Source organism: Mustela nivalis (genome assembly GCF_964662115.1).
Source record: "Mustela nivalis genome assembly, chromosome: 7".
Taxonomy (NCBI): Eukaryota; Metazoa; Chordata; class Mammalia; order Carnivora; family Mustelidae; genus Mustela; species Mustela nivalis.
Genome location: NC_139026.1, coordinates 133,938,461 through 133,962,846, shown reverse-complemented (window position 1 = coordinate 133,962,846; position 24,386 = coordinate 133,938,461). Strand labels below are relative to the sequence as shown.

The window sequence follows — 24,386 nt, the reverse complement described above, 5'->3', positions numbered from 1 at the left end:
GCCCAGCTTAGGGTTGACGTTCTCACCCCGCCAGAGCTCCTGTCCCAATGTCTTATGCTCTGTTGAGTACTTCCATCTCAAACTCTCAGGCTCAAATGCACTGGTGGTCACTTTCTTCTCCATGTGGGACTTTACATATCACAAGCTTCATGGCACAGCATCATCATTTCTGTCCCCCACCCCCACCCCGCTCCAGCTCAAAATGTGGACATCACCTTTGCCTTATCCCTTTTGCTCATTTCCTATAAACAGACAATCATCAACTTCCGTCAATTTCTGGATACATACTTTGAGATGTCTAATAGTCACCCACTGTTTCTTCCTGTCTACCACTGCTACCACTCTGGGCTAAACTGCTCGTTTAATAATTATGGCCCAGCTTTCACCTGTTCTCCATGTTTCATCTCACAAATGAAAACCAGCTTTTCTCCCCCTTAAATATCATTTTAATTATGAGGTTTTACTTTTCAAAAGCTTATGATGCTTTTTTCCCCCTTCTTCTTTGATTAAGCCTAAACTTCTCCTAAATCTAGATTACTTAGAATCTCAGCAGTTCCAATTTTATAACCCACTTCCCCCCAAAATGAACTATCACCTGTGGTCAGTCCACTTACCTCACTGAACCCTGACACACCATGTCTACAGCCATCACTTTGCTTATTCTCATTTTCTCACAGAAAAGCTTCTCATGGCCTCACTGAAATCTTAAGCATGCTTTTCCATGAAGCTCTCACTGACTGTCCAGTGACTCCCCGGCCAGGGACACCAACAGTACTCATAGTCTGTACAGATCATTTGAAATGAGTTGTATCCACTCAAAATTCACATGTGAAGTATCTAGCCCCCAGTACCTCAGAATATGACCAGAGAAAACGTATTTTTTTTAACCTGTATTTTTAAATTTTTTTTTTAAGATTTTATTTATTCATTTGACAGACAGAGATCACAAGTAGGCAGAGAGGCAGGCAGAGAGAGAGGAGGAAGAAGGCTCCTCGCTGAGCAGAGAACCCAATGTGGGGCTCCATCCCAGGACCTGGGAGCATGACCCGAGATGAAGGCAGAGGCTTTAACCCACTGAGCCACCCAGGTGCCCCGAGAAAACGTCTTTAAAGTGAGGTGACAAGGATGGGTACTGATCCAATATGACTGTGTTCTTATAAGAAGAGGAGATTAGGACAGAGACTCACACAGAAGGAAGACCACGTAAAGGCACAGAGAGAAGATTGCCAACTACAAGCCAAGGAGGGCGACCCCAGAAGAAACCAAGCTTGCCAACATATAGATCTAGGTTCTTAGTCTCCAGAACTATAAGGAAATAAATTTCTGTGGTTTAAACTACCATCTGTGGAGCTTTGTCATGCAGCCCTAGACAAAGATATAAAATCTTACTCTTTTTATCTGCGATTTTTTTTCTTAAGTGGAGCCATATGTTTTTGAGTGGTAGAGATCATGACTTAGGTTTTGGTGTCCTCCTGCCTTTTTCATGGTTGTTGTCCATGTGGTAGGTGTTTAGAGATGCTAAGAGGTTAGATGCATCCATTTTAGCTCAGAGACAGAGCGGTAAGTGAATTTTGTTAACTGCATCACCATTCTCACTCTACAGGAAAATAAATTCCTGATGCTTCCAAGATAAGTGTAAATAGAAGAACCAATAAAACTCTTGAAAGAGAAACCAGAGGAATTCAGGAACAATCTAGGGGTATGAATATCTTAACCAAAATCCAGAAGTCATAAAAAAGTAGACATATTTGGCTATTAAAAATAGATAAAGATTAATATGGCAACAAAGTCAGAAGACACAAGATAGATTTGGAAAACTATATTTACCATACGAATGACAAGTCAAGGGATTGTATTTGTAATACATAAAAGTGCTAGCAAATGACCATAAAAATACAGACCAGCAGAGAAAGAGGGCAAAATGTTTAAAAAGGAAGTTCAAGATGAGCAAATCTAAAAAGTCAATAAGCATAGGAAGGTGCCAGCGCTGGCTAGTAGACAAGGCAATATAGGTTAAAATAACAAGGCAATATTATTTTACTTTAGGGACATTTAGCAAAGATTAAGAAGAAGGTTAACAACAGTACTGAATAGGATGTAAAAAAATAAGTATGTTCTCACAAATTGTTAAAGAAAATGTTGATTGATAGGGCTTTTGGGAAAGCAGTCTATCAAAACTGAACATACCTTTCAACTCAATAATCCTACCCTGGGAACTTATCCCACAAAACTAAAATCCTGGCATACTGGGACATTTTCTCAAAGATGTTATCTGCAACCTCTTTCATAGTGGCCAAAGATTGAAACAGTGAATGTCTAGCAAGAGAGAAAAGTTTATTTAAGTCACTGTGAAATACACATGAAATATTATCTAGCCAGTAAAAAGAATGAATTAGAGCTATGCCAGTTGATGTGCAGGGAATCCTGCTAAGGAACTGAAGGAGAAAAGCAAGATGTGTATACATTTATATTATGATCTTATTTATATAAAACAATGACAAAAATCTCTGTATGTGTACGTGGGTATAAGTGCATGTAAATCTGTGTATATCTGCAAAAGCAATGAAAGCATACAGGCTTTAGGATAAACGTTGTCTTGAGGGGGCAGGGAATGTGGGCCGCGGAGGGACAACAGGGGTAAGGAAATACGGACAAAAGGGTATATCAAAAAATACTTCATTTATGTAAAATTACAAATAGGCAAGTGGGTATGTGTATATTATAGAGATAAAAAATGTCAAAATGTGTTGAATTTTAAGAATTTCTATTTAATTCTTGTCTCTTGCAGAATCTGTTCTCATGTTCATCCACGGACTTTTTTCTTTCACCAGGATAATGAGACGCAGAGGGCTGAATGTTCTTAAAAGGGTGTCTCACTTAAGATATTGCCATGCAAAGTGGCCAGCCAGTAAGTGAAAATTATTGATGAGTGTGTTCAACAGGGTCTGATTGCATTTAAATTAAATTTCCCCAGACTATTTTTTATTTTTGAAGACCAAACTTCCCATAGCTTATCTGCATACAAATATTCCAGAAAGGCAAGTTGATTGTGCCCTCTAAATTTTTGTTCTTTTGCGGGGGGTACAAACACTGCGTGCTAACGTCATTCTAACCCCTTAATTACGTAAGTGACATAAACATTTGTAATCCCAAATTATCAGCAGAGTATCAATGTTGGCAGTAGCAAAATTAGGTTTGTGTCTGTTTTGTGTGATGCGCATGATAAATATTAGCTTGTAAAGGTTATTGCTACATTAAATAGCCAGAAGGTAAAATATTTATTTATACTGTAGTTCTGGTAATATTTAGGTGGTTTAGTTTACCAGGAATGCACATTTCTTTGACTAATGAAAGGACAAACAGTTCAATATTTTTTTTTTTTTGGAAGAAAGCTTAAAAGTCATTGTTAATATTTGCTTTAGAAACTTATCTCCATATTATTCTCATTTTAATAATAATTAAGTATTTTACTTAAGTATACATTGAGAGTATAGTTTGTATCAGGATCATCTAAATCAGATATTAGCAGAACAGAAAGGCACTTCTGTTATTGCAATTTTTTAAGAAATCCATTTTTGAGTTCTTTGTAAATTTCCCATTTCCTGCTGACAGTCTGTGAACTTTAAGCAATACATTTGACCTACAGGAAATCTTAGAAGAGAGGAATATTCATTGCTGCAAGTCAAAGGCAGAATTCATGCACTCAGGATTGCAACCTGCCTTCCAGAAGGTACTGCTTCCACAGCCAGGCCAGCCAGTGTGGAAAAGACAAGATACAGTTCAGTCTACACTGGTCCCCTCTCCCTTGCTCTGCGCACGCTCTGGAGACATTTTCATTTCTCGTGGTTACCCTGGATTTGGCCACTTGCTTTCCTGTATGGTCTGTCTGTGCTCTCTTGAGTCTACCCAAGGTGAAGCGTTATAAGGGGAGGTGCTTCTGCTATTCTGAGCATCCTTACCGCTCTGGGGATGCCCTTACCATCCCCTGGATCTGACTCACAGACTTCCTCTGACCTTCTCAATTGGCAGCTACTGGCCTCCATCCCCATTTAGGACTGCCCAAGTGACTCCTTTGGCTCGTTCTTTTCTACCAATCAAAAACTGATGTCCCAGAGCCAGAGTACATCTGTGCTTATTCCACAGGGCATGAGCTTTTCAGCTTTTTGCCACTCCCTGATGTAGGCACATTGCACTAATATCCAGAACCTTGATAAGTGAGCATTTGGTTTTTAAATTGTGTTCCTAGGTTTAGGTAAGGTGCTGCTCTCCAAGCCTGCCCCTCATGTCTATTCTAGTTAGGTCACAGGGGAAACCGAGAATAAAGCTGCTCTGTTTGGGGGGGTGGGTTGTGGAACAAAGAGACATGCCCTCTAGATTATCATTTGGCTCTTGGACATGATCACTGCATATCTGCTTTCGGTGGCTGGCACCCTCGTTGGGCTGAGGTCTTGGACTAGAGTCCTCAAAACCTAGCTCTGTTCTAGTCATGGGGTTGATTATGTCCTTACTCGCAGCTGTCTTGCACACTTGTGCACAGTCATCCAAGCAGGGCACCCTAAGAGAGAATACACATGGTGACACTGATGAACTCTTGAGAGTGCCTTTAGGATGGCGGACCGTCACGCCAAGCGACTGTCCACGGGACTATGGACACGGTCAGTCAATAAAACACAAGTCTACCTGCCCAGAGAACCGGATTTAAGGCCCCTCATTACATCTTGGCTGTTTTTCAAGGACAGAAGATCTTAATCTATCTGAAAAACATCTGCGTAGATAGCCTGAGGGGGAACCAATGTTAATATTTCCCGAAGAGCCCAGTTTTAGATAGACTGATCATAGTCCTTTTCTCAGATTGGCCTTTGGAAAACACAGAATAGAAGAACATTATCTGATTCTAAACACACAACATTTAGTCTCTTCTTGCCCTCTGTTCCTACTTGGTAACACACAGATTAGGTGGTTCCTGTCAAGGTGGGGTGAGAAAGGCTCATAGTTTTAGTTAAGCCATTATTCCTGACTAGAGCCTGTCTGGTCCAGAGCATGGCTGGAGGAAACGTCAAGAAGGCTCTCAGTGACCCAAGCCAACCTGGCAACAGAGAGGACGTCTCTGGAGGTGACACTCTAGTCTTCCCACACACGGCAGTGGAGGCTCTGTACCAAGCTGCAGTAACATTATTCAGATTCTTATTTTGATGCAGAGGTGGACTCTGAAGGCCCACGTCAGCGAGGGATGGAGAAGGTCCACTCTCTGGAGAGTGCGCACCTTGTTCTCCTTCAGCCAGTACACCTGGCTTTTCTAGAGCCTTTTGCCCAGGTGCTCTTCTTAATGAACCGCCTCACAGGGAGGAAGGTTAAGCTGATTATTCACAGCATTCAAATTCCAATTCTGTAATATTTTATCCAGTAGTTAGGTTAGCTAGCCATTTGCCAAGGTTATTCTTTGAAAAATGAATTTTCGGGGCTGTTAATATTCGATCTATGGACGTGTCATTACTTATTAATCATTTTCTTCTTGTCTCATTTTATTTTTTGCCAGTACATAAATTTTTCCTCTTGCAGTTGTTTCCTTAGGCTGTGTCCTCATAGGTGGGTTTACTGGGTCAATGATGCACACCTATTTTCAATGTTTTCTATATTGCCAAATCACTTTTGAAATGTTGACTCTACAGTCTTACCGTTAGTGTTTGAGAATAATTAAATAATTAAATTAGTGTTGGAGAAAAATTAAACATTCTCATCACTGTTAAATATTTTTTCATCCTTGCCATTTTGCTAAGTAAAAAACAACAATTTGCTCTAACTTGTATTTCTATTTCTAGGGTGATCATATATATTCTTATTCGTCACTTTATTGATCAACATCTTGTGCCCATTTTTCCATTGGGGATGTTAATGTTTTTCCTGATTATTTATAAGAGCCCTTTGGGCAATACACATGTTCACCTTTTCCATTTGTTCTAAGTTTCTTATCTTGTGTTCGGTTCTTTAACTTCTAATGACACTAGATAATCTCTCGAAGGTTTAAACGTTTATGCAGTCCACAGCTAGCCTATCTCTTCTTCTAAAATTTAAAAATTCCTTTTATTACTTTTTAATGTTGGATTCTTTCCTTAGCAGAGAATGTGAAGATTTAGTTCATATCATTTGGTTGCTTTTGGTTTATTTCTTACAATGAAATCATTAACGTATTTGGGAAATATTTGCATATCCAGCCCGAAGTAAGATTATCTTATTTCTTCTCTCCACATCAGAAAGATTTTACAAATTATCCATTTACCTCTTATTGTTCTGCTGTGTGTCTTTTTGTGACAGGTTTTGATATATATTAGGGTTAATTTTAGGGCTATCCTACTTCTTTAGTCTGTGGTTGATTTTTATAACAGAGGCCTATGGTTTTAATAATTAGAGCTTCATGTTATTCATTTTACTATCTAATAAAGAAAGTCCTCCTTTGTAATAATTCTTTTTTTCTGAAATTTACAAATGATCTTTAGGGACATCTCAAGTTCTAAAGAAATCTCATAGAGATTGAATGCACTTTTCTTTTTCAATTTAGAAATGAATTTTAGAATAGTCCTGTTTACAATAACTTATGTTCCAATCCAGAAACAGTGTGTTTCTGTTTCCATTATCCACATCTTTTTTTGTCTCTTTGTGGTTTTCTTGCCAGCTTTATTTCAAACTCCTCCACCTTTTTGGGTTATTATTTCTAATGTGCTCTTTTCCCTTTATACACTTTTACAGGAAAGAAGATCTACTTACCTATTCACATATATATCTTTGATGAATATTGCTGGTACCTGTCATTTTGGTTCACTCCTTGCATTTTTAAGACTGAAATTCATGTTTTCTACTAATTCCCTTACAACTTCTCCTTTTCAATAGCTATGCTTTCATCGCAACTTCTGTTCACTGGGGCCCTGGGTGGCTAAGTTGTTTAAGTGTCTGCCTTTGGCTCAGGTCATGATCCCAGGGTCCTGGGATCAAGTACCTCATTGGGCTCCCTGCTCAGTGGGGAGTCTGCTTCTCCCTCTGCCCTTCCCACCCCCAGGCTTGTGCTCATGCTCTCTCTCTTTCTCAAAAATAAATAAATAAAAAATTTTAAAGAGTTTTAAAAAAAAAAAACTTCCTTTTCCTGTTTCATTCCATCAGGTAGAAGTTCCCAAATAATGTAGAAGAGTATAGTCACTAGCATCCTTATCTTAATCCTACTGTCTAACGGAACTGTTTCCAGTGTTTTACAGGAAATAATGATGTTGACAATTGGCTTAAAAAGTGTGGTCTTCATATTGTTAAAGAATCTCCTCCTATTTTTAATTTGCTTTTCATCAGGACCAGGTGTTATTTTATTGAAAACTGTTTCAGTGTTTATCAAGAGGACTTTTTTTCTTTTGACCTTTTGATACCATGTTCCATTAATACGTGCTATTTAGAGAGTCTTTTAGTGTAATATTGCTTTCAATTAGTATTGCACTTAGGAGTTTTACCTCTAAATCGTGAGATTGGTTCATAGCTTCCTTCCTTTCTCCTCATCCCCTTCCCTCCTTTCTTTCTAAAACGTTACCTGTCAGACTTTGGTTTCAGGGTACGTAAACTTCATAAAATAGGTAATTTTCTATATTACCTTTTTTTTTCTCAGATTACATAACGTAAGAATTACTTGTCTCGTGAATTTTATTTTTATTTATTTTCTTTTTAAAGATTTTATTTATTTATTTGACAGACAGAGATCACAAGTAGGCAGAGAGGCAGGCAGAGAGAGAGAGAGGGAAGCAGGCTCCCTGCTGAGCAGAGAGTCCGATGCGGGACTCGATCCCAGGACCCTGGGGTCATGACCTGAGCCGTAGGCAGCGGCTTAACCCACTGAGCCACCCAGGCGCCCCATCTCATGAACTTTAAATGTAGTTATCTAAAACACTGAGTTCTTGTCAACTTTTCTTTGACAGACACATCATCAACTTGACTGACTTCTTTTCAGAAATTTATATTTCATCCCCAAGTTGTTTTTTTGAAATTGACTGCATTTATAGTATGGTAGGATTTTGGTATTATCAACTGCATTTGTTATAATGTTCTTACTTCTAATTTTTTGTGGATTCTTTTTTAAGTAATTAGGAATTTATTTTGTTGTTTTATTTTCAAATTCTTATCAAGTTATTTTCAGATAAAACTATTAGCTTAGCTTCATTTAGATATTTGGTATGTTTTTGTCATATTGTAATTATTTCTTTTTTCTGTTTTTCCTGGTGTTGAATAACCTTGAATCTCCATTAAAAGTTTCTCAACTTACATTCTTTTTTCATTATTTTTCCTCAGTTAATAATGAAAACATTTAAGGATTTGAATTTTCCTATGCGTATAGACCTGGATGCAACCCATTCATAGTTTTTATATGTGGCTACGCCCATTTTTATTAATTAAAAATAATTTATAGCTCTAATTATTTACTTCATATTATCTGACTGATTTTTAATTTCCTGATATGTGTTTTTCAATTCTATCTCAATTGCATTATGGTTAGAAAATGTAATCTTGCTTGATTACGATTTTGGGGATAAAAAGTGTAGAATGAGGGGAAATATTTTGAGAGCCAAAAGTGCAGCTGTTTCCATCAGAGGCTTCTGGGTCAAGTGTTTTGTCTGAACTAATTCAGTTAATTCATCAGAAATCCACAATTTAGACTGTAAACTTATGTGAAATAAACTCCTTTATGTGATTAGTATTTAGTATGTAATTAAGTGATCCTCACTTAATTGTAAGATTGTAAATAAAGTCATTTAATTTTATATGCTGACTTCTCTTCTTAAGAGACTTGGGAGAGTTAGTGTTACTTCTTATGAAGAAAGAGGGATAGCAAATAAACTCAGGAAGAGAAGTATTGGGTGGGAAGCAGTAGAATTCTCAAATCTCTCTATTTTTCACTCTTACTAAAAAAATAATTCTATAAAATACATAAGCCAACATTATTTGAGCTAGCTGGCTTTCCATGTGCGTGAGCATGTGGACAGACATAGGTGGAAATATATTCTTGGAGAGTCTCCAAAACGCATTTCTAGGTGCTGGCATCACCAATGGCAAGGTGAGAGGCAATCCTAAATAATCAAGCAGATCAAATCTGCATCATAATAACTGAACGTATCACGGGTCATTGCATGGGTCTAAATGCCATAAAAATTTAGAAATCAATGGAAAATTGTGATGTTTTTCCCCCCTGACATTTACTCTCAAAGCAACCTAAAAGCATCTGTATTATATCCACAGCATGTGTACATGGCAAGGGACTGCTTTGATCTAGTGTTGAATTTGCTGTTGATATTATGTAAATGAAGCATGAGAATTACAATAGCATCCTTATTTGTTAACCTTGCAACCCATTAAAAAATTACAGCCTGTTGGATAGTCACAGCTCCTTTGTAAACGGGAAGAAAGAGAATATGCTTTTGTGTTCCCAGAATTTATCCTGCATTTAATCTTTTTTCTTCTCTTCAGGATGGTCAAAACAAATTGCCAGGTGTACCATAATTAGGAAGCAAAACATCTCCCCCAAACACCAGGCAGGGAGAAATAATGCAATGTCATTGTATACTTATGAACACAACAGAATGTATTAGGATGTATGACCCAACAGCTATGCTCTAGGTATACATACCTTACACTATCTTTCTCTCAACAGAAATGCAAGTGCATTTAGCACCTGTCAGGTTCAATTTATTAGAACTGCTATCAAAAGAAAGATATAAAATAAGTAGTTCATGTACTTACCTTACTTTATTTTTAAAAATTTTAACTAGCTTCTCAGTCTTCATTTGGACATTATTTTACCTTCACACTTGTGCACATTAAAAAATACATCTCACAGAGAGAGAAACCTTACAGGGAAAAGTTATAGCTTATTAAAATTAACTTGGAAAGTTTAGTTATCGGGGCACCTGGGTGGCTCAGTTGGTTAAGCGTCTGCCTTCGGGTCAGGTCCCAGGATCCCACGGGCCTGGAATCCAGCCCCTCAACAGGCTTCCCTATCAGTGGGGAGTCTCTTTATCCCTCGCTTTATGCCCCTACCTCTCTGCTCGAGCACTCTCCCCCTCTCTCAAATAAACAAATAAAATCTTACAAAAAAAAAAAAAAAGAAAAATTTAATTATCTTTGCACACTATCCATGTTTTCTAGGGCTTTTTTTTTTTTTTTTTAAAGAATAGGTAAGACGTTCTCCTAGGCCACTTTATAGAATCCAGCTAAAGCTTACTGAGTCCTATAACAGAATCTGGAGTAGCAGATAGTTGGAGATGGCTATTGATTTCTGAGACTCATGAGAGAATTAAAATTTCAGGTGAGGGCGGCTGGGTGGCTCAGTGGGTTAAGCCTCTGCCTTTGGCTCAGGTCATGATCTCAGGATCCTGGGATCGAGCCCCGCTCAGCAGGGAGCCTGCTTCCCCCGCTTTGCCAGCCTCTCTGCCTACTTGTGATCTGTCAAATTAAAAAAAAAAAATTTCAAGTGACTCTTAGGCTTATTTTAATGATGGACTTACTTATAAATGAGCTTGACTTTGGTTTCCTAACTGAAATTCTTTGTGGGGAGGCACAGTTTGCCAAGAAGGTCCATACCGCAGGGGTGGACTGATGAACCTGAGCTAAGAGTGCATCAGCTAAATCCATCTCCACAGGTGAGGGTGGCTGCCAAAGTCGGCGCTTAATAATTCTAATGATCCAAGGAAACAGGACTTCTATATATTATAGGAATGTTTTTACCTGGAGCGCCAGGATGGCACAGTCGGTTAAGCATTTGACTCTTGGTTTTGACTCAGGTCGTGATTTCAGGGTTGTGAGATCAAGTTGGGCTCTGTGCTCAGCAGAGAGTTTCTCTCTCCCTTTCCCTTTGCCCCTGCCCCCGGCCTCGCTCTCTCTAAAATAAATAAATAAATATTTTTAAAGATTTTATTTATTTATTTGTGCGAGAGAGAGAGAGCAAGAGAGCAAGCAGGGAGAACAGCAGCAGAGGCAGAGGGAGAAGGAGGCTCCCTGTGATGCGGCACTCGATCCCAGGACCCTGAGATCACGATCTGAGCTGAAGGCAGATGTTAACTGACTGAGCCACTTAGGTGTCCCATAAATCTCTCTCTCTTTCTTTTTTTAAAGAAACTTTTTTTTTTTTTTCCTGACTGGAGGGGTTGAAAATCAGATAATATATAAAAATCAATGATCAGGGCACCTGGGTGGTTCTGTCTTTAAGCCTCTGCCTTTGGCTCGGGTCATGGTCCCAGGGTCCTGGGATCAAGCCCCACACTGGGCTCCCTGCCCTGCGGGAGGCCTGCTTCTCTCTCTCCCACTCCCCATGCTTGCGTTCCCTCTCTCACTGTGTCTCTCTCTGTCAAATAAATAAATAAAATCTTTAAAAAAAATAAAAATCAATGAACATTTAAAGAATGTAATGTTGCATTTTTTGTTCTTATAGAATCCATAGATTCAAATCTTCACTCCACTGGCCACTACACTTGTTCTACTGTAATTCTTGGAGGAAATTAAGCAGCTTCCTGGCCAGTTAATAAGCAGCTACTGAGTGTCTACTGTGTGATGAATGTGTAATAAACAGGGTAACAGAAAAATGAGCAGAGAGTGGTTTATGACATGGTCCTGTTGGCTGAGGGTTGAAAATCTATTTGAGGAGGACAAAGCTAATCTACATAAAATGACTTTGAGGATGAGTAAATGCTGACTGCTGTAGTCATAATCCTCCACTCCCTCCAACAAGTATGCACCTGTGCAAAGTCTGTGATGCCGGCAGGTGTTGGAAGCTATCGGGGAAAAAACCCACTAGAACTGGAGAAACAGGGAATGGGTTATGGGAGTTCTTGGCTTAAATGTGGTTAGGTGGTTAGGAAGCTTGGTTTGTTTTATAAAGAGAATCAGAGTCTAAAACTTAGACTGGAGTTTGCCTCTTCTGAAGTAAGAAAAGCACATGGAAAGGAACAGTGATGGATCTAGAACCAGGGCAGGGATTGAATATTGACAACTGACAAAGCGAAACCTGGCCCAATTTATGATAGCAGTTGGAATTCTTTTCTCCTTTTTTTTTTTTTTTAAAGATTTTATTTATTTTCAAAGAGAGAGAGAGAGAGGGAGGGAGATCACAAGCATGGGGTATGACAGGCAGAGGGAGAAACAGGCTCCCCACTGAGCAAGGAACCCAGGACCCTATCCCAGGACTCTGGGATCACAACCTGAGCTGAAGGCAGATGCTTAGCTGACCGAGCCACCAGGCAACCCTTAGTTGGAATTCTTCAAACTATATTTGCCATAAATTTTCACAAACTATTCAAGAAATTTTTTAAAAAGTTGCATCGATCTTTAAAGTACATGAATATAGATTCTCTCCAATGGTAAAGCCTAGAAGATGTTGTGGGTGAAATTTCCCCAAATGTAGCACAAGGATTATTTGCATCCCCTTTTCCATTTGTATCTATTCTGTGTCATTAAAAAAACTCTGTGAATTTAGTAAGTAGTTGTCAATGCATAGGAAGTTCAACGGATAGTCTACAATTCTCTTCTTAATTGACTCTGTCAGCATCACTCTACACGACACCCCAAAAATCTTCTTCATGGACCTTCTAGGGTATTGGGACCCCCCATGTTCTTTCCACCTCCCCAGTTGCTCCTCTTTGCTGGTTCCTCTCTCCCTGATCTGTATGGGTCTGAACTCTTACTCTAGGCTCCCTTCTCTTCTCGCAGTCAGTGACTTCCTGAATGATCTTGCGGCTTCTGTAGCCACATACTTATCCACCTGCCTAGCTAGCAGGTCTTCTATTGACAAAACTTGGCCTCTAACAGTCACCACCTCAGCCACCACTGCATCCAAACCACCATCATCTCTTGCTGGCCTTCCACATGTATCCTTTGTGCCATCAAATGCTATCCCTACAACTCAATAGGAATGATCTTTCAAAAATGCAGTTGTCTATTGTAGAGTTGAGTTTTCGGTGTACAACAATTCAGATGTATAAAAATGCAATCTGATTTTCCTAAAACTAGACTTAATTTTTACCCTTTATTGCTCATTTCCATTTTCTAGTGTTATATTATTATTATTTTTTAAAAGATTTACTTATTTCTTTGAGGGAGTGCATGTGCGTGAATGGGGGAAGGGCAGAGATAGAGACTCTCAAGCAGGCTCCCTGCTGAGTGCAGGGCTGATGTGGGGCGGGGGCTGGATCCCATGAACCTTGAGATTATGACCTGAGCTGAAATCCTAAGTTGGCTACTCAACCGACTGACCCATCCAGGAACCCCAAGTGTTCCACTATTTTTAATTAGTCTGAGTTAAACTCAGTCTCTTTTAATTTACTTAGTGTCTTCTGAGTAAACTTAGTCATTTGGGGTTTCTGACCCTCCTCTTTTCTCCCCAGGGCCACATCAAAGTTGGGAGTGGGGTGGGGGGCTGCTTTTGCAGCCTCACAGCATCAATGAAGTTATTCCTTCCGCTCTGTAGCTACATCTCAGACTTCCACTGGCATCTGCTGAGAGTAACTGCTCTCTAGTCTCTGGTCACTAGCATCTACTACTTCTGCCAACATCTTCCCTTTTTCCTTGGTTCTGGGTTGTTGGGTCCACCCAGATCCTTCTGTGTCTTTAGGCTACTTCACAGTCTCTTGTGTGAAGGCTCTTCACACAGGCTCTTCCCCTGCTGTTCTCCGGAACACAGGATAACTCAGATGTTTGCCAAGTTCACCTTAAAAAAGCATCAGAGAGTATGCAACCTCTCTCTATAGAACAAAAGGCTCTCTCTCCTCTAAACCTGAAGTTAAAGAAATGTCCTGAATTACAATCCTTTCCACCTAAACTGAAATTTTATTCCTGGCATTTTTCTTAGGTCCATTTAAAAAATGTCAGATTGAAGAATAAAGTGAACGATCAACTTTCTTATAATATTCTTCTGCTTTAGTTCTCTCCAAAGTCCTCAGCAGAGAATTCTGAGAGAGAAAAACAGAGTTGGAAGCATCATGCTTCCTGATTTCAAGCTATATTATGAAGTTAAAATAACCAAGAGAGTAGGATGTTGGCATGAAAACAGACACCAAGATCAATGGGACAGAATAGAGAACACAGAAATGAACCCAAGCACATATGGTCAACTAATTTTTGACAGGGGCACCCAGAAGACACAAGGGGAAAGGATAGTTCCTTCAACAGATGGTGCTGGGGCAACTGGGTATCCACTGGCAAAAAAATAAAACTGGACTCCTCTGGCATTGCAAAAAAAAAAAAAAAAAGCTCCTCAAAATGGATTAAGGACTTAAACATGAAACCTGAAGCCATAAAAATCCTAGAATAAGATAAAGGGAACAAGCTCATTGACATTGGCTTTGGCAATAGTTTTTTGGATATGACACTCAAAAAGCTTCTGCTTGGCAAAGGAAACCATCAACAAAATAAAAAGGCAGTGTATGGGATAGGGGAAGGTATTTGCAAGCCATCTATCAGGTAAAGAGTGAATATCAGATAAATAATTAATATCCAAAATACATAGGGAACTCACACAACTCAATAGCAAGAAGACAAGCCACCTCAGTTTAAAATTTGGCAAATGACCCAAAGTGGCATTATTCCAAAGAAGACATACCAATGGCCAACAGTAAATGAAAAGGAGTTCGATATCACTCATCATGCAGAAAATACAGATCAAAATCCCAATGTGATATCATTTCAACATCTGCTGGGAAGCATATTATCAAGAAGGCAAGAGGAACAACTGTGGCGAGGATGTGGAGAAAGGGGACACTTATACATGGTGGTAATGCAAACTGGTGTGGCCAGTCTGGAAAACAATAAGGAGGTTCCTCAGAAAAAGAAAACTAGAACTACCCTCCGACCCAGCAATCTCACGTCTGGGTACATAACCAAAGGAAGCAAAATCAGTACTTTGAAGAGATATCTGTGCTCCCATGTTCACGGCAGCATTAATCACAATAGCCAAGACATGAAAACAACCAAAGTGTCCACCATAAAGAAGACGCGGCGTGCCCGCACCCACATACACAATGGAGTATTATTCAGCGATGAGAAAGGAGTCTTGCCATTTGAAACAGTATGAGTAAATCAGGAAGACATTAGGCTAGGTGAAATACATGAAACACAGAAAGAAAAAGAAATGCATTATCTTGTATGTAGAATCTAAAAAAAAAAAATCAAATGCATGGAAGCAGAGAGCACAACTGTGGTTAGGAGCATGGTTGCAGTTACGAACGATCACGAAGTCTAGAGATCTCACACAGAGCATGAGGATTATAGTTTATCATACTGTACTCAATACTGGAAATTGGCTAAGAGAATACATCTTGGGCACTCACGTCATACACACACCCAGTGGTAACTGTGGGAAGAGAAGTTCTGTGAAGTAGCTTGACTGTAGTAATCATTTCGCTGTGTGTATTTTGTATCAAATCATCAAGTGGCACGCCTTAAATATACACAATTTTTATTAAACACACACACACACACACACACACACACACACGGAGTCCCTGAGATGTTTAAAAGTGTAAGTCATAACGAAACATCAGTAGGCTCTCCTCCCTCCCTATCTGCCCGTCCCTAGGAAGCCACCTCCCTGCCCCACCCCTCCTTTCCCCTTAAGCACAGGGCTGAGCTGCTTACACAGGGAGCCCTGCCTGGCACCCCTTGATTCCCCGACACCGCCAGCCCCTCACTACCCTGCACTCACCAGGCCTGCTGCACATATAACCAAGAGGGAAGCCAAAGTCCCCGCCCCCCCTTCTATCAGCAGACCATCTGCGCATGCGTCATAGGAGGCCATCAAACCAATGGACATCTGGGTTCCAACGTGGTGTTTCTTAACAGCAAGGGGTTCTGGGCCAGTGCCTGAGAGCAGTGGCGAGAAAGTGCCAGAGAGCCACTTTTTTTTTTTTAAAGCTTTTTTTTTTTTAAAAGCTTTTGACTTGAAAATAGTGTGACAGCATAACTGATCGAAACATTAAGATATTTTCTCTTCCTCCCCTATCGGACCAATAGTCAGGCTCATCTTAGTATTTTCCTGCCTAAGGGATTTTCACAGAAGCTGCGTAAGGTGAACAGCATTTCCAGGTAGGGGAGGAAGGTGCTGAGCGAGTGTGAAGCCTCCAAGAATGTGAGGGATAAGAAATAGAGATTCTCCCAGACAGAGGTCAGCAGCGGTGGTGATAAGGCTTCAGAGATGATGGCTACTCGGAGCATGTATGGACCAGTTGAGACTCCTAACCTAACCGTTTCTGGGAGCCTCCTGCAGGTTCCAGGTAGAGGAGCAGGAGCTCCTGACTTGAAGGGGTCATGAGGCCGGTGAGAAGATGGGTGTCCCAACAGTAACTCTGTGGGTAAATAACTAGTGACCTCAAACTCGACCTGATCCTTGGGTGGGTATATAATGCCACAGGGCCTTTGCACGGTCTTGGAGAGTGGAAGGTCTGATAAATACTGAGTCTTAATCCCCTACCAGTTTGGTGAAATGGGAACAGAGGGTGACTTAGGTGGACCAGAAGAAAATGTAATAATGCATTTGGGTTTGTACAACTGAATGGAGATTTGAACCTTCCATACTCTACTTAAGGTTGTAGACACTGACAAAAGGAATGGATATATTTTATTTTTTGCTCCCTCTTATCAAACCTACACCCTGCCCCACTCCCCCAAACTCCATCCCTTTTTACTCCCTTCTGGTATCATATGCCAAGTTCTAGTTAAAGTGTATATAAAGGGAAAAAAGAAAAAGAGAGAGAGAATGAAGTCAGAATATAGGAGGTATGTGGAATATTCTGGAAAGGTTTTTATCTATTTATGAGAAATGGAATGAAATGAAGGTTCTCCCCAAAACAGAATGTTAGTTACCTCAAAGCTGCCGGAGAATAAATATCAGAAACAATAAACAAAGTATCTGGCACAGCCTTTCCCGTCAGGAGGTTCTAACTCTACTGATTTTTACCTGAGAGGCACTGCTGAGAAGAAACTCGTCTATTAAGTGGCTTATGAGGACAGTTACCCAGATAGAGAGGCTTCAGTTGCTGTGACAAAATCATTTCATTCAGTTTTTTCTGCAGAATGAAATATTCTTCAGATAACTTTGATATCTAAAAAGAAGGTCATGTGTCAGATTAAATCAAGGAAAAGAATTCACAGGGCTCCACAGGTACCCTGGGGGCTGGGAAATGCCTGACTGACAGTCCCCCAGACTCTTCTCCAGAACCCACCCTGACCATAGTCTGAAAACCCAAGGTCTGGAAAAGTCCTCGCCTGGCCAAGCCTCCTCCCGCTTCGTGCTACTTGCGCGTCTCACATTCTCCATTTAAAGCTGCCAAACGTGTCATGCTACTCGAAGCGTTCCATCCTGATCAGCTCCTCCCGCCTGGTCCTGAGACCAGGCTCCTGTCCCTGTCCCTCCGCAGCAATTTTGCTTGTAGAAACCCTCTTTTGCCTTGGAGTGTGTTAACCCCGTCTTTTCCTCTCCAGTGTTCTCAGTCTGACTTCAGGCCACTCTCCTGCCACCTGACCCCTCTGCCTCTGTCTGGTCTGCCCCCGGGCTCTGTTACACAGCGGTGCTGCTGGGCCACAAGTGGGGCTCCTGCTTTTTTGCCTCTAGCTTCATCCCCGTGGAGCACTGAAGCTACCCCTGGGGCATTATTAGCCAGAGCCAGGGAGACAGCTTGGAAATTCTACATCTCCTCCGCATCTCTGACACACAGTAGGTCAGGATTTGAATCTCCAATCTGGTGTTTAGGGGGAGAAAACATATGCACCAAGGAAAAGAAAGACCGTACGTGTATTAAACTATTTTCATGTACTTAAAAAAAAAAAAAATAGAACAGGAGGGCGCTGGCAGAGCTGTAGGAACAGCCAGACATTGGGAGATGTTTGGGCCACACCTCTAACATGAAAGAGGGGTCCAGGAGCAGCTATGGTGTTTTGGTATGGGCTCACTGTCAGGACAAAATGCAGAGTTCAGGGTCCATGAGTATTAGGCAGTCCCTCTTTGATCTAACTCATGATGAGATCCATCCCTCCATCCCTCTAATCCTCCATCCCTCCCTTCCTTTTTAAAAGTATGTTCCATGCCCAGCATGGACCCTCATGCAGGGCTCGATCTCACAATGCTGACTGAGATCAAGACCTGAGCTGAGATCAAGAGTTGGATGCGTAACTGAGCCACCCAGGTGTCCCTAGTGATATTTCTGCCATGATTTTATATGCTATTGACTATTCTGGCAATGCATATTAACTTATAATGTGCATTTTAGAGGTCATCTAGTTAAAATACTTCACTTTACCTAAGAAAAAATAAAGCTGCCCACGCACAAAGTGCTTTATGGAAGGCTGAACACCTAGGCAGAAAGCAAGATCTGGAATCGGCTTTTCCAGAAGCTGCTCTCTGTGGTCTCCCTCCAGAGCACTGATTATTAACGTTCCATACACAACCCATGAGAAGCCCTGAAGCCATCTGCCTCCTTCTAGAAACAGCTGAAACATGCCTACTCATGGCACAGATATTCTCCAACAGGGAATCTTTCTTTGTGGGTTTTCTCTATGGCCTCATTGTCATGCTGTAACATGTAGAGTTTCATCTTCATTGCTCATATGTCTGAGTATGGCTATGCCTAATTTTGAAACCTAGTGAGGTCTACTCAAAATTTGGGACAGAAAAAGCATAGACTTCAGAGGATTTGTAAAACTTTTTTTTCTTTGGCTCTAATGAAAGATCTCAGATATGGAAATTTGCATTTTCAAATGCCAACATTTTAGTTAGCTGGTCTCTTTACTATACAAGATTTCTGTCATATCTTACATTATTTCTTATTACACATTGTTATAAAAAATTATGGCTATTTGAATAGCAAAACCCTTGAGGCATTACAAAAGAGGTTTGCAGTTTCATAAAAACAGACGAAATAGAATATCAGTTACTCATGAGCTGTAGGTTTACTTCAGTTACTGTGTGGTTCCCCGAGATTTCTCCTAGTAAATCTATTTACATACCTGTTTTGAAAAGATGGCCAAATCACATGCTTCTTTCTCTAAAACTGCTTTTGGGTCTTTGTCATTCTTTGTCCTGAAATTACAGGATTCCTCATGTTTTGTGGGACAGGAATACAGATCGTGAGTATTTCTTGCTACTTCGGTCGGTGTCGCAACAATCTTTTGATTTTTAAGAGAAGACGTCCTGTCCTTCCTTACTTGCTGCCTTCTCTTGTAGCCCCGGAATTTGCTCTGAATGAACACGGCTGCTCTATCTTCTTCCTGCACTTGGACTGTTGCTTCGGACTGTCTCTCTTGGGCCATCCCCGGTCTCAGATGGCTCCATGTTGGTGCTTTCTGGGTGACCACTGATGTCTTCTTTTCCTTTTCCTTGCTATCTGTGTTTTGGTGGACTGACTTTTGGCTAAGACTAGGTTCCAACGTTTTTTTAAAAGAAGGCTGCTTTGTCTCATTTTCCACTGACCAAAGTCGTGGGGAACTTGGCTTTTCTGACAGGGCCTTCCTTTCTAGATATATTGCTTTGGATTCTTCAAAATTCCTTTCCTCCACATACCTCTGGTAGTAATTCTGGATCACAGAGTCCTCCTTCTCCACTCTCCTTATCTTACTGTTCTCTTCCAGGTCTCTCATGCACTTCTTTTTGGGGTGTCCTTCTGTCCAAGGGTCTCCGACCGGCTGTGGTTCTCGCTTAGCCTCTTCCCCAAACATGTTATTCATTTTGTTCTCAGTTTGATATTTTCTGTTGTTATTTTCAATGGCCCGAGTGCCTTCCTCTTCAGCTTTGAAAGTAGAAGTCTTCACTACAGATGTACTTCCTTTATGGTTTGGAGCTGGAATGATTATTTCATTAGTAGAGACTGCATTTTCTGTCTGTTTCTTCGCAGAAGATTCCCTGGGAGAAACAGATTGCATCTGAATACAAGATACTGAACTGGAAATTATTCACCACTTCCGGCAATAGCTACACACTACCATGGTGTTGGGACTACAGTCCAAGGGGGCAAAACAAGCTCAAAGTAAAAACTTCTCAAGTCACATTAATCAAGTCCTTCCTAAACGTTCTCTCTGGCAGCAGAAGTTGGTGGTCACTCAGATTAATGATAAAACCAGTTTCAACTTCGGGTGAGAAATATCCTAGCGTATTTTCACCCGAGGCATCAAAATTCTAGGAATTTAATCACTTCAAGATGTGTCTTTTTCAAAAGGAAGCACCTACAGGGAGGAGAAGTTGTGGAAAATGTGCCTAAACTTGAAACTAGCAAGCTGGGTGTGTTCACTAGGCTAACATGCTGTATAAGCGTGAAGTCTGCTGATCACAGGAAGTATCGTACAAAATTAAGGAAAGCAATGTTCCCGCTACAGTTCATGATCATGTAATATGCTGACCAAAAGTGCACAGCTGTTACTTTACCAATATTCTTCCAAAATGATTTTCCCTTACCTTGAAGATAACATCTTCTCTACAGCCTTTTTTTTTTTTTTTTTTAAAGCCACAATTTTTTTTTCTTTCTTTTCTTTTGGTGAGGACAAAACCCTCACAAGAGCAATATGGCCATAAAAAGTGTGCTAAGGTACAGTGAAAAAGTCATAACCTGACATGCTACTTGGGGGAGTTTTGCCAAAAACTTTTCAATTTTAGCTCAGGAAAGCCATGGAAGAGTTTTGGTCTTTTGCAGTCTGTTTGAACATAAGGACCTGTCTTAAACCTGAACTTGGAAAAAGTTACTGGAACTCAAACTTCCTGATCCCATTGGCTACTTCCTAGGCCTATGATAGCATCTTTAGGTTTATGTGGGAGGCACAGTAGAGTCTCTATTACTCTGCCAGGAACAGAGAACTAGGTGGGGTACCAAGAACCCATCATTTCAATGAGTGGCTACACTAGTATTTTGAATACTATGAATACTTTGAATACTATGCTAATATTTTGAATATTTTCAAAATACCCCCAGAGAATGCTTATATTAGTCAGAATACAAGTAATGAGAAAAAGATAAGCAAACTATATCACAAAGCTATAGTAATCAAAACAATGTGGTACTGGCCTAAAAGCCGACTCATAGACCAATGGAACAGAATAGAGAGCACAAAGTAAACATGTGTAAGCATTTATGGTCAATTAATTTATGACAAAGGAGCTAAGAATGTACAATGAAGTAGAATGGTCTATTCAGTAAATGGTGTTGGGAAATTAGCCACATGCAAAATAATGAAACTGGATTCCTGTCTTATACTACTATAAAAACTAACTCAAAATGGATTAAAGACTTGAACATAAGACCTAAAATCCTATAACTCCTAGAAAAAAATGTAGGTGGTAAGTTCCTTAACTTTGGTCTTGGTAATGGTTTTTTTTTTTTTTTTTGATTTGATGCCAAAAACAAAGGTAACAAAATCAAAAAAGAACAAGTGGGACTACATAAAATGAAAAAGCTAAAAACAAAAAAACAAAAACCCCAAAACAAACAAACAAAACAAAACAAAAAAAAGAAAAAGCTTCTGTGCACCACAGGAAACTATCAATAAAATGAAAAGGTGACTTACTGAATGGGAGAAAATATGTGCAACTCATATATCTGATAAAGGGTTAATATCCCAAATATATAAAGAACTCATGCAACTCAACAGCAAAAAAATAACCTGATTTAAAAATGGGTAGAGGATCTGAGCAGATGTTATTCAAAGAAGATATGAAAATGGCCACCAGGTGCATGAAAAGGAGCTCAACATTACTAATAACCCAAAAAAATACAAATCAAAATCTTGATGAGATGTCACCTCATACCTGTGAGAATGGCTATTATCATAAAACACAAAAGAAAACATGTACTGGTGAAAATGTGAAGAAAAGAGAGTGCTTATGCAATGAGAATGCTGCATGTCAGTGGGAATGTACATTGGTGCCACTATAGGAAATAATATGGAGGTTCCTCAAAAAAACTAAATAGCAATACCAGCAATCCGACTTCTGGCACTATATCCAAAGGAAACAAACAATGATCTCAAAGAGATCTCTGCACTTCCATGTTCATTGCAGTATTTCTCACAAAAACCAAGAGCTGGAAATAACCCAAGTGTCCATTAATGGATGAATGGGTAAAGAAGTTACGGTATATGTAGACAACGGAGTATTATTCAGCTACGAGAAAGAAGGAAATCCCGTCTTTCTTGATAACATGGATGAAATAAACCTGACAGGGAAGAAAAATACTGCATGGTATCACTTATGTGTGGAATCTGAGAAACAAAAACAAAAACAAAACAAAAAAAGAAACAGAGTTTTGGCTGTGAAAGGGTTAAGTGGGAGGAAAAGGGAGAGTTTGGTAAAAGGATAGAGCCTTCCAGCTATTTGATGAGTAGGAGTAATCACTGTTCAGTAGAACTGAATTTTGCTAAGGGAGTACAACTGAAATGTTCTCACCAAAAAAGCATCAAAGAGAACTATGTAAGGTGATGGATGCAGTAATGAATTAAATGGGGAAATCCTGCCACAGTGTATATGTATATGAAATCATCATGATGCACACTTTAAATATAATTTTATATGTAAATAATTTATAATTTTATATGTAAATAATAAATTTTCTATGTAAATACCTCAGTGGAGTGGAAATTTTTAAAAAGATGAACTAGTTCTTGGGATCTAGTGTACAGCGTGGTGGCTCTTGATGATCCTGTATAATGGACTTGAAAGTTGCTAAGGGAGGTGTTCTTACCAAACACAGTTGTAACTACTGAGGTGAGGGAAATGTTAACTAACTTCACTGTGGTAATTATTTTACAGTATATACATGCATCAAATCATTATGTTGTACACCTTAAACTGACCCAATGTTACATGCCAATTCAATCCCAGTAAATTCGGAAAAAAAAAAAAAAAAAAGACAAGGGGCCTGGGATTGGGGCTGGAATGACCTCTGTCTCTTATAGAGAGATACAACATAGGCATCTTTCGATCAATTCAAGTTTTATCAATGAGGCAAAATCTACATATTTATATCCCTTCCCCTTAATCCCCACCAAAACCCTCCACGTCCCTACTGTACCCTTTGCATATCTTTACAGTAGAGTTAACTCGTGTTTCTAGAATCATGCACTTATTGGTTATATTTCTTTTCCATGACTCTGTGAGCAACTTTTAGGACCAGGATTTTGTCTTAATTATCTATGTGTCCCCACAGCTTAGCATAAAGCCTTCTGTATGAATGAATTCGGGTGGATCTACTAATACGCACTTAGAAATATGATATGGAGGTTCAAGAGAAGAAAGAGCCCAGGGCCATGTTTTGAAGATTGGATTACGGTTTAGGAATTCATGGCATATTGGATATTTGGGCCATGGGAGTGAATGAGAGAGCCCAGAGATGAGGATATTTAGATGTGAAGGAGGATTTAAACATGGGGAGAAGAGGAGGAATGAGCAAAGGATACTTAGAATTAGGAGCAGAAATGTAGAGAGAAGTCTGGCAGAAGCCTAGGAAGAGAAAAGCTGGGGAAGGAAAGGGCGATCATCAGGGAGAAATGCCAGTGAACTTCCCAATAGGATGAAGAACACAAGAGCGGCCACTGGGTGTTCACTGACATTTTTTTTTTTTTTTAACATTTTATTTATTTATTTGACAGAGAGAAATCACAAGTAGATGGAGAGGCAGGCAGAGAGAGAGAGAGGGAAGCAGGCTCCCTGCCGAGCAGAGAGCCCGATGCGGGACTCAATCCCAGGACCCTGAGATCATGACCTGAGCCGAAGGCAGCGGCTTAACCCACTGAGCCACCCAGGCGCCCCGTGTTCACTGACATTTAATGGTTCAGTATTCGGATCTGATTAGGTGCAAGAAAGACTGTGAACTTTATATTGACTTTACAGATTTGGAAAAAATGTAGAATGTCAAAATGGCATAAGAATGAACATCATTATACCTTTTATTTTCAAAGCTTTTCTTGTAGTCAAATTCCTCACCATAGGTTTGAATGGTTGTTACTGCTGTGTTTTTCATGTTAACATTTTCTTTTCTTTGTTTCCTGACTAGATGTCCTCTTGCAGCTGAAACACATAAGGTGGGGAGCAGTGCTGATTAGAATAAAGACAAAGACACATTACTTAAGTAATAGAAACACTTTTTTTTTTTTGACCATCTATGTCAAAGAGGAAAATTAAAGACTCCAAATAGAACATGTTCATTGAAAATACTGTTCATTAAAAAGTATTGTTCATTAACTAGATTCTTCTAGATGATAAGCTGTAGTAAGAAAATAACCAAGGCACCTTTTGTATTAAGGGGAGTCTGGGGATGAAACTGAAATGAAAGAGATTGGCTAAGCTGATGAGAAAGACAAAATGTATTCATTTGCTTAAAATCTGCTGATAACTACTTTGGCTA

General features: G+C 39.8%; 1 protein-coding gene across 4 annotated transcripts in view; it reads right to left on the bottom strand.

Moving 5' to 3' along the window:
* Positions 1-24,386, bottom strand: part of MYO3A (myosin IIIA) — a 241,353-nt gene that overhangs the window by 19,098 nt on the left and 197,869 nt on the right. For all 4 annotated transcript variants that reach the window (XM_082740863.1, XM_082740865.1, XM_082740866.1 and 1 more), the window contains 3 exons: positions 23,926-24,049; positions 19,009-19,900; positions 16,964-17,108 (listed from right to left, as the gene is read on the bottom strand). In XM_082740863.1, coding sequence (XP_082596989.1) covers positions 16,964-17,108; positions 19,009-19,900; positions 23,926-24,049 — 1,161 coding nt within the window. The remainder of the gene's footprint in view (positions 1-16,963; positions 17,109-19,008; positions 19,901-23,925; positions 24,050-24,386) is intronic.